The 14,589-nt window shown below is 39.9% G+C and overlaps 1 protein-coding gene across 4 annotated transcripts in view; it reads right to left on the bottom strand.

Annotated features, from left to right (window-relative positions):
- crppa (CDP-L-ribitol pyrophosphorylase A) overlaps nt 1-14,360 on the bottom strand; it is a 256,062-nt gene extending 241,702 nt beyond the window's left edge. For 2 of the 4 annotated variants that reach the window (XM_060825431.1, XM_060825433.1), the window contains exons 1-2: nt 13,702-14,360; nt 2,623-2,902 (exon numbers count right to left, since the gene is read on the bottom strand). In XM_060825431.1, the coding sequence (XP_060681414.1) occupies nt 2,623-2,902; nt 13,702-14,138 (717 nt within the window). In that variant the 5' untranslated portion in view covers nt 14,139-14,360. Of the gene's footprint in view, nt 1-2,622; nt 2,903-13,175; nt 13,313-13,701 lie in introns of those variants that run through there. The other 2 variants (XM_060825432.1, XM_060825434.1) reach the window with 2 other exon arrangements.
- Between the last annotated feature and the right edge of the window lie 229 nt (nt 14,361-14,589).

The following is a 14,589-nucleotide window of genomic DNA, read 5'->3' as shown; positions in this document are numbered from 1 at the left end:
TATATTAGAAATTTAATACAATATTCCCTCCATGAAACAGATGCCACATAAACAGCAGAATAACCTTCATTTTTCTCAAATCTACTGTTATTCAATGCACACAACATTGTTTGTATTTTTAAAAATACTCCTGAGCAGACATCTTCTTCTGAGAACTGGATGCAGTTTCCAATGCACCATGGACCTCCTGACATTTATGTAACATATCAACCTTGATAACCAGAGTTGGTAACATTGACACACGATTAACCTTTTACATTGATCAGCTTTACATAAATCATGCAGAGAATTTACAGCACATATATGGGTCTTTTGACCCAACAGCTCTATCAATGCCAGTGTTATTTTGGTTCCTTTAAGTTGCATACTCAAACAAGAAGAATATCTGGTCCAATCACAAAAATATGCATTTGCTACATTCCCGAGTTATTTTGTTGTACAAGTAGATTATAGAGAAGTGTGACTCTGAGCCAGAAAAATTGACTATAGCAGATGACAGTTAACACGTTGGCAAAATATTTCACCAGTTGACACTTGAAGCAACATTGCTCAATGTTGCTTAGTTCATTTTTTGCAATTGCTATCTTGATCAATTCACCTCCAAGTCAATCCAAGCTGCTAAGTAACAATGACTTGTCTATAATGGTTAGTACTTCAAGTTAGCACTATGGAGCTCCCCATGCACCTGACCTTTGAATGAAGACAAATGAAAGATCGCTAGATAGAATATTCGATTGGTCAACTTACTGCCCTCATAACACAATTCCTGATGAAGGGCTCTGGCCCGAAACGTCGAATTTCCTGTTCCTTGGATGCTGCCTAACCTGCTGTGCTTTAACCAGCAACACATTTTCAGCTCTGATCTCCAGCATCTGCAGACCTCACTTTTTACTCATAACACAATGCAATGATGTCAATTGCATAGACCCGAGCACCTAACCTCTGCGTCAGATCTTTTAATTCAGTCCTGACAAAGCCTGGGATCATCATGTCTGAATGTTGGGGTAAAAGCTAATGTGTCATGAGAACAACCTTATAAAAGATATTAAAATGCACGCCCAAAACAGTTTGTGAAGAAATCTAAGTCGAAAGAATTGTTAGGCATATAATGATCATTTACGTGATAAGAAAATAATATTTCAGTGAGTATACTGATCCAGGATTTTGAATTTCTATTCAAAATCTTTAATAGAATCCTGACAATTGGCTGAATAGCCATTTTGACATCATTCCTCCGAGGGTTCCACAAATCTCCCACTAAAGAGAGAGCAGGAACCCCTTGACAAATGAGGGTCATTCTATTAAATGCAAATGCTATCCGTTATAAACTTTTTAAAAAACTCATTGAATCCCTACTGTGTTGAAACAGATTGTTCAGTCCTCCAAATTCACACCAACCCTTCAAAAAGCATCCCACAGATATCCATGCCCCTACCCTATCCCTGTAACCTTCCATTTCCCCATGCCCTCCACCGAACCTGCATATCTCTGGACTCAGTGGACAATTTAGCATGGCCAATCCACCTAACCTGCGTTTCTTTGGATTGTGGGAGGAAACTGGAGCACCCATAACAAACCTACATAGACACGGAGAGAATATGCAAACAGACAGTTACCCAAAGGTGAAATCGAACATGGGTGCCTGGCGCTGTGAGGCAGCAATGCTAACCACTGAGCCATCGTATCACCCTGTTATTGATATTGATTCGTTGGAGTGCTAACTCTGATCTTGTAGTTACTAACTGCAAAATGCTTGGTGTTCAAACAAGACACTAAATCCGCAAATTAGCCAATGACCAAGCATTATGGTATTGCACTGAATCGGAAGGTCTGAGACTCAGTCTCTTCTATGTGGTAAATTAGACAGTTTGATCCAAGGCTTGCTCCAAGAGTGTGATGATTGGCTTCATAGCTGATGATTCGAGCAGGTGGGAATTATTCAAGGTTATGGTTCATGATCATTTGAGACCACCATGGAAAGTGTGAAAGTTGAAGGAAGACAGAAGCCAGCTTTGTTGTATCAACTTGCACAATCAAATAACCTGTTAATATTCAAAGTCTGGGTTAACATGACTAGCTGGATTATGACCACATCATAGTGACTGCCTTCAGGACTGAAAATAAATAGTAATTCACTAGGGAACAGGAAGTACCCATATAATTCACACAATGAATGTTTCTATAAATACAGGTCTTTGTGAAGTTGATAAAGTCAGTAGAGAGGGGTAGGGGAAATCAGAACAATAGAGCTAACATTAAAGTTAACATTAGAGCTAAGCCAGCCAGGGATTGAAGTCAGAAAGCACTATTCCACACAAACGATTGTGGAAAATTCAAACTTTTTCTCTGCTGTAAACATTTCACTGTACTCCTATGCTTCTGTATTTGAGCACGTGTCAATAAATGATATTCTCTTCTTGTTTCCTCCTACTCCACCAAAAGCTGCTGAGCCAAGGACAATTGACAATGTCAAAATTAATATCAATATACATTTGCCCAGAACCAAGGCTGGAAGTGCAGTTTCGATACAGTTTAGTCAAGATCTAATTTACAAGTGAAACCAGCTCAAAGAGCTGAATGGCCTCTGGTTCTTAGCAGCGGCATCATAATATTCTTACATACCCCACATTCCTTCGCAGCTGTGGCCACGTGGAATAATATATCTTCCTCTATGAAAGGTCTCACCGCATCATGGATGATCACCACTTCAGGTTTCTGCAGCCAAGCTCTACAAGGTTGATTTTCCACAAATGCTTTTAGCCCATTGAAAATCGACTGGTGACGAGTGAGTGCACCCTCAACAACTGTTGTTCTCGAGTGTCCATAACGCTTTATAATCAAATTCATCAATTCAAAGTTCTGTTTTGACACCACCACGACAATGTCATTTATCCAATGAACTCTGTAAAAGAAAAGTAAAATGTATCAAGAAGAAACAAAAGACATTTCACTGAATTGTAAACAATATTAGTACTACTGTAGACATAACTTCATCATGCAAGCCAATTATAGGATTAACATTAGATTAATTATATAAGGGTCTTCAAACAATCTTTTCAATACTCCTTACAGTATTTATGTAGATCTCAAAACAGCCAATTCCAGTTTTTGAGATGGCTCTTTCAAAACCTAGATTTTCAGCAGGTCGGAATTTCTCAAGAGCTTTTTAAAATGATGGATATCCCTGCTTTCCCAGGCTTCCCTACTTTCTGGACTGCCTAATAAGGGTGTGGGCCAGCTCACTGCATGATCCCAAACCCTGCACATCACAAATGGCCACTTCATTAGCCATATCACTTATTCTGGGTAGTAATCCAGTAAATGTCCCCTGAGCTGCCTCCACTGTATTTACATCTTTTTTAAATAAGGAATTCATAATTGCACACACTATTTGAGATGTGGTCTCATCAATATCCTTTTAAATTGGAGCATAACATCATTACTTCTATGTTTAATTCCTCTTGTCACAAAGAAAAACATCTTATTAGCCTTCTTGAATGCCAGCTGCAAGAGCAACCTGACTGATGACTCATGCACTGAAACACCTATGCCCTCTGCACCTCAGAATTTGGCAGTCATTCTGATTTTAAGTACCCTAAAGACACTGCTTTTTTATTCTTCCTTCCAATGTCACATTTTCCCACATTGCACACCACCTGCCAGATTTTTGCTATTTGTTCAACCTATCTATATCCATCTGCAATTTCCTTACATCTTCTACACAACATACTTTCCTGTCTCTCTTGGTGTTATTTGAAATTTTCAGCATGATGCCTTCACTCTCTTTCTACATTGCAAATAGTTAAGCCCCATCACAGATGCTGTTGACTCCACAAGTTACATCCTGCTAAGCAGACAAACACATTCTTTTATTTTCTGCTGGCAAGTCAGTCAATCTTCTATCTCTGCAATTATGTTACTCCCTAAACCATGAATTTTTATTTTCACAAAAAAGCATATTATCGGGAGCTCCCTTTTATGCAGAGCACATTATTCCTTCACCAAATTTCAACAACTTGAAAGCATGCTAACTGTTCTGATGTACCTTGAGGTTTTTTTTTAAGTATACAGCTACAATCTCTTCAATGATCAAATCTAACACTTTCCCGATGCCAGATGTCAAGTTTGCTTGCCTATAATTTCCTGCATATTGTCTCCCTCTTCATACTTTGGAATGCTCAGTTGCTATTAAAAGCAATCAATTTGAAATAAAAATGTTCCAGTCATCAAGAACTCCCACCTACTCAATGAACTTTCCAATATTTCAGCAATCTATGCCTATTCTTTGCATGTTGTTTACATGTTCACGCAGCTGACTTGCACTCAGTCGACAACATTCGGTCCAATTCGTTCATGCCGACCAGATATCCCAACCTAATCTAGTCTCACCTTACAGTACCTGCCCCATTACCCTCTAAACGCTTCCTATTCATATACCCATCCAGATGCCTTTTAAATGTTGCAATCATACTAGCCTCCACCACTTCCTCTGGCAGCCCAGTCCACACACACATCACTCTTTGCGTGAAAGCATTGTCCCTTAGGTCTTTTATAGATTTCCCCTCTCAACCTAAACCTATGCCCTCTTGTTCTGGACTTCCCCACCCCAGGGAAAAAAATCTTTGTCTATTTACCCTATCCATGCCCCCCCACCCCGCCCCCGCTCCCCCCCCCCCCCATGATTGTATAAATCTCTAGAAGTTCACCCCTCAGCCTCCGATGCTCCAGAGAAAACAGCCCTAGCTTATTCAACCTCTCCCTATAGCTCAAATCCTCCAATCCTGGCAACATCCTTGTACATCTTTTCTGAACCCTTTCAAGTTTCACAACATCCTTCCAATAAGAAGGTGACCAGAATTGCACGCCATATTCCAAAAGTGGCCTAACCAATGCCCTGTACAGCCGCAACATGACCTCCCAATTCCTGTACTGAATACACTGACCAATAAAAGGAAAGCATACCAAATGCCTTCTTCACTATCCTATCAGCTCCTTGAAAGTAGAGTCGCACTGAACCTGCACTCCAAGGTCAGCAACACTCCCTAGGACCTTACCATTAAGTGTATAAGTCCTGCTAAGATTTGCTTTCCCAAAATGCAGCACTGCACATTTATCTAAATTAAACTCCATCTGCCATTCCTCAGCCCATTGGCCCATCTGATCAAGATCCCATTGTAATCTGCGGTAACCTTCTCCACTGTCCACGACACCTCTAATTTTGGTGTCATCTGCAAACTAACTAACCATACCACTTATGCTCGCATCCAAATCTTCTATAACAACAACAACAAACAGTAGTGGACCCAGCACCGATCCTTGTGGCACTCCACTGGTCACAGGCCTCCAGTCTGAAAAATAACCCTCCACCACCACCCTCTGTCTTCTACCTTTGAGCCAGTTCTGTATCAAAATGGCTAGTTCTCCCTGTATTCCGTGAGATCTAACCTTGCTAACTAGTCTTCCATGGGGAACTTTGTCGATTGCCTTACTGAAGTCCATATAGATCACGTCTACCACTCTGCCCTCATCAATCCTCTTTGTTACTTCTTCAAAAAAAACTCAATCAAGTTCATGAGACATGATTTCTCACGTACAAAGCCATATTGACTATCTCTAAACAATCCTTGCCTTTCCAAATACACGTACATCTGTCCCTCAGGATTCCCGCCAACAACTTGCCCACCACATGTCAGGCTCCCCGGTCTATAGTTCCCTGGCTTGTCCTTACCACCTTTCTTAACTAGTGGCACCACGTTAGACAACCTCCAGTCTTCTGGCACCACACCTGTGACTATTGATGATACAAATATCTCAGCAAGAGGCCCAGCAATCACTTTTCTAGCGTCCCAGAGAATTCTAGGGTACACCTGATCAGATCCAGGGGATTTAACCACTTTTATGTGTTTCAAGACATCCAGCACTTCTTCCTCTGTAATATGAGCATTTTTCAAGATGTCACCATCTATTTTCCTACATTCTACATCGTCCATGTCCTTTTCATACATCCTTTCTTAAATTAGGAAAACAATAATATACTCTGCACTTCAGATGTGATCATTCATGGCCCTGTAAACCAAAACATAATTTTGCAGATTTACTTTTCCCATCTGCAAAAAATCTCATTGCTGTCATCCCTGGTTTTGTTGTAAAAGTTTGTTTTGAGTTATAAAATTTAAGGTTCAACCCCAACCCCAGAAATTTGGGTAGAAATTTCAGTAGATTATTGATTGAATGTTGCACAATTGTGGGTCTAGTTTTTCAAATGAAATGTCAAACTAAAACCTTGTCAGCCCTTTCAGGCACAAGACCAGACTATGGTATTTCAATCTAACAAAAGATTCTGTGAGTAAGTCTCAACAACAAAGATAACAGGCTGTCTCAATAATTTAAGGCAGACTTTTAAAATTTCGGACAAGGACCAGCTGAAAACTGGTGAATAAATGTACACTGAAATTCATGCCAAATAGACCTATGAAAAAGCACATTAAAAAAGGTGTTGAGGCACACATTTATATCCTGAAGACAAAAAGATATCACTGAGGAAACAAAATAAGCCAGTTATGTATTGAGTTGCAGACAGAAACATATAAGCTACAGACAGAAATTGAAGGAAGATAGACATTTATCATCAAAAGTACACCAAAACAGTGGGTCATAATTTATGAAGTGTGCTGAACAGCTTGAGAGAGACAAATATACACTGGGATAAAGACACAAACTGCAAATTAGAAGCCAGGGATTTAATTTTCTTGGGAACAAAGTTGTGCTGTTAAAGATTTTCCACCTATTTCATAAAGCCCTGATCCCTCGACAAGAGACTTTTTAAAAAATCTTTGTGCAATTACTAGAATTGTGGACAATGGCTCATTGCGTTCTTTAGAAATACCTGCATATTTTACAGCAAAGAGTGAGTATCAGCTGCAGCAATCACCAGAGTCCAGAAAATAAAACACAGATGTTTTGCAAAGAAATTGGTGAGATGATAAAACACACTACACGTGACATTGTTGATGTGAATTTCACTGACACATCTGAGGTGAGGTTTACCAAGGAAGGACAGCAAAGAGCGATAGGTTGAGGAGACATTTGAGGGATCAGACATATGTGGAGTATTAACACTGTGGGAGATCAGCTGAGACAAGTGACCTGTTTCCAAAGCAGATTAGACAATAAAATTCACCACAAGTATCATGAAGATAGCTTCAAACATTAAAAACCCAATGATCTTGCTTCTGTGTCACTAATTCACTAAAATGTGAAAAAAAATTACAATATGTACAGTTTTACATATTCTAAATTATTTTAGCTTTCTAAAAGTATTTTTTTTAAATGATTCTTTTTTATATTAATGGAAAATATTTTGGAGCAGAGGAGAAATACTTTTGATTCTCCCCCAGAATAGGTTGCTTTTAAAATCTCTTATTTCTCCCTCCCAGGAGATATTCACACTGGTGCTGTTCAGAGTAAGCAGATAACCTGAGGCACTGCAACTGGCCATTGCAATCCTACCCAAGCGAGTAAGTCATTGTCCCAGCTTCTAATTGTTATCCTACAAAACCTGTTGGGAAAAGTACAATTAGAAAAGGCTACAAAAATCTGTTGGGAAATGTGTGCTTAGAAAAGACTTGGTAAGTCAAGTTTAGAAACAGATAGTCGACACCAGAGTAAAGTATCACAAAGTCACCCCCATCAGGAAAGGAAGGAGACAAGTCTATAAAACAAATTACCCTGATTGTTACAACTTTGGTTCAAAGATACAGCATTGAAAAGCAAACAGTGCCATTAGAATTTTACAACAAGTATTTTAACAATCTGAAGTGCACCAACCAATCTCAATTTATGAACTGAAAGGATTTAGCTGTTAATCACTCAGCTGTGTGTGATGCAAGACACAGTGCTTTAATACAAAACCAACAACTCCATGCTTTTGCTTGAAATTACCAGTAGAAAAATATTGGACAGTTACTCTGATATTTTTCAGTGAAGACATTCACCTTTAAAAATCTTCTCTCGTATCAAACAAACAAACAACAATAAATAAGAAGGTCATTCAATCTCTCGAGCATGATCTGCCATTTAATAAAATTATAGTTGATCTGATTTTAACTTCAAATTCACATTCCTTCTCAAACCTGATAACCACTCGTCTCTTGCTTACAAAGAATCTGTCCACCTCTGCCTTATAAATATTCAATAAATATTCAGCTTCCGCTGCCTTTTTAGGAAACCGTTCCTAAAATACACAAGCGAGTGTAATGTAAAAAAATTCCCTCCTTAGCAGCATCCTGGCAAAGTAGGACTTACAGTCAGCATTATAACAACGAATAGAACTTCAGAAGTTAGAATATCCTTTTCAAATTCTAACAAGTTTACAGGTCAAGGTGCTACGTTCATGTGTCTACTGCATGAATGTGGCACAAACATTTAACCAAAATGTGCAAGGGCACAAAATCAGGCCAAACAATTAATATTTATTTTGCTTAAATATATTCAAAAGGCACACAATCTGTAGACAGTCAATATTTTTTATAATCCATATGACATTTTACAAATTCCTTCTACAGAAATAGAACCAGTCTGACTCGCGAATGAAATAGAGTATTCTAACCTCACACCTTTAGTACATTTTCTGAGCTGAAACGTCACTTTTTTTTTATAAACCTTAAATTAACTCGGGAATGTGACTTGGAAGTAGTTCTGGGATTTATACATTAATGAATTGAAACCTGTAGCCCATTCTAAAAGATGAAAGGCTTAACAGTAATCTCGGTTTGCTCAATATATTGCATCAGTGTATGACACTATGATCTTTTACTATAAATTCTGTGTCCTATTCCACTAGCTAGCTGACAAAGGAGCAGCGCTCCAAAAGCTTCTACTTCCTAGTGTTGTGTGATTTATAACTTCGTCCACCCCAGTCCAACACTGGCACCTCCACATCATATTATATTTATGCTTCTTGTCACACAAAGTTGTAGATTTTACAGCAACTTAATTTTTTTCATTAAATCTTGTCTGGCATACTATATATATCAAGGGCTGATTTCAGCTATTAGCTCATCAATCCCCAACATTATCCTTCATTATAGGTGACTACACTTCAAATGTATCTCATTAGCTACAATGCAATTTGAGGAGTCGTTAGATTGGGAACGGTGCCATACTTTCTATTGTTTCCCTCAGATGAGGAGTAGTAGAAAACTCCCCTCCTTTCCCACACCACATTTGATTGCTGTAGATTGGTTTTAGAATAATACATTTGTAATTCATGAGTGTTTAACTATGCATGTATTTTATATTTAAGATGTTTAAGATTATATGCAAGCTACATACAGAATGCTTTTTTTGCATCTTGCTAATAAAAAGAGTATTTGTTGTACTTTATGTCATAGACTTCGGTGGTGGGCAAGTTGTTGGAGGGAATCCTGAGGGACAGGATGTACATGTATTTGGAAAGGCAAGGACTAATTAGGGATAGTCAACATGGCTTTGTGCATGGGAAATCATATCTCACAAACTTGATTGAGTTTTTTGAAGAAGTAACAAAGAAGATTGATGAGGGCAGATCAGTAGATGTGATCCATATGGACTTCGGTAAGGCGTTTGACAAGGTTCTCCATGGGAGACTGATTAGCAAGGTTAGAACTCATGGAATACAGGGAGAACTAGCCATTTGCAGACAGAACTGGCTCAAAGGTAGAAGACAGAGGGTGGTGGTGGAGGGTTGTTTTTCAGACTGGAGGCCTGTGACCAGTGGAGTGCCACAAGGATCGGTACTGGGTCCTCTACTTCTTGTCATTTACATAAATGATTTGGATGCAAGCATAAAAGAGGTACAGTTGGTAAGTTTGCAGATGACACGAAAATTGGAGGTGTAGTGGACAGCGAAGAGGGTTACCTCAGATTACAACAGATGGGCCAATGGGCTGAGAAGTGGCAGATAGAGTTTAATTCAGATAAATGCGAGGTGCTGCATTTTGGGAAAGCAAATCTTAGCAGGACTTATACACTTACTGGTAAGGTCCTAGGGAGTGTTGCTGACAAAGAGACCTTGGAGTGCAGGTTCATAGCTCCTTGAAAGTGGAGTCGCACATAGATAGGATAGTGAAAACAGCGTTTGGTATGCTTTCCTTTATTGGTCAGAGTATTGAGTACAGGAGTTGGGAGGTCATGTTGCGGCTGCACAGGACATTGGTTAGGCCACTGTTGGAATATTGCGTGCAATTCTGGTCTCCTTCCTATCGCAAAGATGTTGTGAAACTTGAAAGGGTTCAGAAAAGATTTACAAAGATGTTGCCAGGGTTGGAGGATCTGAGCTACAGGGAGAGGCTGAAGAGGCGGGGGCTGTTTTCCCTGGAGTGTCAGAGGCTGAGGGATGACCTTATAGAGGTTTACAAAATTATGAGGGGCATGGATAGGATAAATAGACAAAGTCTTTTCCCTGGGGTCGGTGAGTCCAGACCTACAGGGCATAGGTTTAGGGTGAGAGGGGAAAGATATAAAAGACACCCAAGGGGCAACGTTTTCACACAGAGGGTGATACGTGTATGGAATGAGCTGCCAGAGGATGTGGTGGAGGCTGGTACAATTGTAACATTTAAGAGGCATTTGCTTGGGTATATGAATAGGAAGGGTTTGGAGGGATATGGGCCGGGTGCTGGCAGGTGGGACTAGATCGTGTTGGAATATCTGGTCGGCGTGGACGGGTTGGACCGAAGCGTCTGTTTCCATGCTGTACATCTCTATGACTCAGAGCTGTACAGCATAGAAATAGACCCTTTGATCCAACTTGTCCATGCCAACTAGATATCTGTGAGAGGGTGCATGTGGAAATGTGTGTGAGAGCATCAGAGAGAGTTTGTGTATGAGAGAAGATCTGCATGAGTGTATGGCTCTGTAGGAGAGCGTGTCTGTGTGTGTAGTGCAGTGGGGTCACCTCTAGTGTGACACAAACCCAAGGTCCTGGTTGAGGCCATCCCCATGGATACTGAACCCATGAGTACTGCTGGACATGATGAGTTTCTCGAGCAATTTCTGTTTTTGTTGTTTCAGATCTACAGCATCTACATTTGTTTCATTTTAGTGGATACACTGGTGCTTGAGTAGATAGTTTGTCAATGGGTCAGGAGCTAGTCTATTCACACTCGTCCAAGGTAATTGTTTTTAATCGGGTTTTCTGGACAGCTGTCTCCATACTAGTGGCTTTGGAATTTGTAAGATACAGTAATGCTAATGTTGACCATCTTAGCAGCTGCTTCTTTGAGTCATTGGGATGGTGTTTCATGTGTTTTGTTTTCAGCCCAATAATTACATCATCATTTTTGATATAATGCCTGCCTTGATGACCCTATAAAACCACAACATTCTTCTTGAAAAATCACAATTGTCTTCAGATATTTATCTGAATAAATTATATTAGTTTCTTTGTTTGGACTCTTCCACTCCTATTTCTCATCGACATGCTATATCTCTATGACATAATCTGAAGTTGCAGCATTACTTTCCACTTGCATGCAGCTAACACCCACCTCTGCCTGATCACCAATTCTCTCCATTCCAATGCTGCTGTGCAATTATCAGACTCCTTATGCAAAAGGCCACATATTTTCTAATTGGGGATGATAAATGAAATGGAGATGGATTCCTAGAACTGAAACATTTCCATGATTTTAGAAAAATGTCAGTGGCATGACGAAGATTGTTTTCACTTCCTCACATCACCCTGTCTCAGCCTATGTTTACCTCTAACATGGATCATTTTCATATATGCCTGGTTATAGTTGATCTCTCACATTCTACCTTCCACAAACCAGAGGTCATCCAAAGCTGTGCAACCAATGTCTTCATTGACAGCAAGTCTCATACTTCTATCACCCCTGTGCTCACTGACTTACTCTGGTTCCCAGTCCAGCTACAATCTCTTCTTTGATTTCAAATCCATCTGTGGCCTTACCCCTTCCTATCTCTGTAATCTTCTCCAGCAAAACTACTATCTAAGATTCCTGCACTCTAATTCTGCCCTCTTGAGCATTCCCAATGATATTTCCCCTTCATAAGCTCCTGTGCCTTCAGTCACCTCGGCCACAATCCCCAAATCCTTTTCAACCTAATTTTTTTCTCCATTGAGGCCCTCCTCAGTACCTGTCTCTTTGACCCAGCTCCTAGTTATGTGACTTGGTAACACATTAGGTGACACTGTTTTATATTCCTGTCGTGAAGTGACTTGAGATATGATATAAAATGAAAGACTTACATAAATGTAAGCAGTTATTCCATTTACCATGACAGTAGTAGTAATCAAATATATATCAAGGCTTAAGCATGGAAGTGTTCCCAGTGAGATAGCAACATTTTCAGGAGAAAAAAGGTAGGCAGAAAATTAGTGTACACATGATTTCACCACCCCCACTTTCCCCCCCACCCCCCATTTTCCTTCTTTTCTCTCCTATGCTGCAGAAGATAGCAGTCCATGAAAGCAAATCTAATTGACTCCAACAGTGACCCAAATTGTCAATGTTGCCATTGTTTATACATGCCAATACACTCTGAACATCAGCAGGCTATTTTACTTAGGATTTGGAGCATCAGCGTGACATGTTCTGCTCAAAATACATGTATAGTTTCAATCAGGAGCCTTCATTCAGCAAAGCCAGCACAAAGTTTGAATGGCATTTTTCACTTATTGCGTAAGACCATCAAGACCAATTTTAGGAAGCCCAACATATGTAGCATGGTTACTGAAGAAAAAAAAGCATATATTAATCGTTTTAAAGCAAGCATGTATTTTCTATGATTTGGAAATACCGGTGTTGGACTGGGGTGTACAAAGTTAAAAATCACACAACACCAGGTTACAGTCCAACAGGTTTAATTGGAAGCACATTAGCTTTCGGAGCGACGCTCCTTCATCAGGTGATCACCATCTCAAAGAACCTGTATTCAAACAGAGGAGACAAGGAGGGAGTTAACTTTCTTCTGCTGCATAGCCTGACTCGTACAGCTTAGCGAAACGTTTGGCTATGATTTCTTGGTAAATTTCAGTTGGTTATATGATAACTAAATTACTGGTAAAACATTAGTTACAAATTACCTATTAATGCCAATGTGTTACTACTGGTCATAACCGGCTTCTACATTTACCGGAACATTATTATTTTGCAATTTCAGGTAGTTACCATTGGTAGAATTGAAGTTCCTCCCATTTTTTTTTGTTTATTTTCTTCCCTACACGACGCCATTTAGCTGACGGTTAATATTCATTCAATTAGATAATGAGGAGTCGGATTGACTTCTGACTGCCTGAAAGAAAGTGCTGCCCTGAGAATATGGGAGACCTAAAGACTAGAACGTGAAACTCGGGGAGTTGGAGGGAGGAGATATTATTGCAAGATTTCCAGAAATATGTCGAACCAAGATTGACAATCGTAAACGTAACCTCTCGGAATGTTTTAGACAGATTTAACAACGCAATGTGCCATATAGCCTGTGATTACAGCATTCATCTAAGTTTCAAACAGCAGAGACCATGATACAATGTGTTTGTATGTCTGCAAAGGAGCGTTGGGACTCTTGGGCGGTAACGAAGGTGCTATACAAATTCAAGTGACTTCCATATGTAGGTTTTTTTTGCCCTGAACCATTATGACGTCAACAGTGAGTGGAGCGTTGAGTGATCCCTGGGTAACGTTCGAACTTGCTCACCTCTCGAATGTTTCCAATGTGATACTAATGAGCGGCCTCTGCAGGACTTGGCAGAATTGCTTCGGAGTCGCTGTTCCCATTCTCTCCCCGGAACCACCTGCAGGCAGCACCGCTGCCACTGAGAAATCGAGCCGCCGGTTCGCAATGGCCTGCTCCATCTGCTGACAGTGATTACAAATTAAAGGCCGATTCGGTTCCGAATCACTCGCTGCCTCTGCCATCAAAATGAAACATGTCCACATACACACAAAAAAAATATAAAATACGGGTTCGGGGACCAGAACCCGGAAAAGGTTTTGCAGTCTGTCTTCAAAAAAACACAGTTTGGGTGCCTCTTTGAAGATGGACTCTGCTGCTGGGTAGCGGGCGATGTTTGACAGACACGCACAAGTTAGGGATTTGCAGCTGATACCATCGAGACACACACCAACATACATTAACTTCTGTGCGTTTTCCAGCTGATTGGAGAATGTGATCTTTCATTGTTCTTGTAACAAGTACACATATTTTCATACGAACATTAATTGATGTCGGTGCATTGTTTGAATAAAAATCAGAGAGAAGATAACATTTTCTTAAACAAACTATGACCTGAATGTGTTCCCAAAAGGTTTAATGGAAACAGTTGCATGGTAACTTAAAAATGGAGTTCGATGGCATATTTGAAAAGGTGGAAATTGCACTACATTGCGGGAAAGTAGAGGGGTGTGGCTATTTGGATAACTATTTCAAAGTACAGATACGGGAAGGGTAATGGACTGAGTGGTCTCCTGCATGACGTGATGAAGATAAATCTATTTTGTTTTCAAACATAATTGAGGTAATATAAAAGTTTACTTTGCAGTCTAAAGATGTGCAAGTTAGGTGAATTGGCCAGGGCTAAATTGC

This window comes from Hemiscyllium ocellatum, chromosome 5 (genome assembly GCF_020745735.1).
Source record: "Hemiscyllium ocellatum isolate sHemOce1 chromosome 5, sHemOce1.pat.X.cur, whole genome shotgun sequence".
Classification (NCBI taxonomy): Eukaryota; Metazoa; Chordata; class Chondrichthyes; order Orectolobiformes; family Hemiscylliidae; genus Hemiscyllium; species Hemiscyllium ocellatum.
The sequence above is the reverse complement of the archived record's forward strand: the minus strand, read 5'-3'. Positions and strand labels throughout refer to the sequence as shown.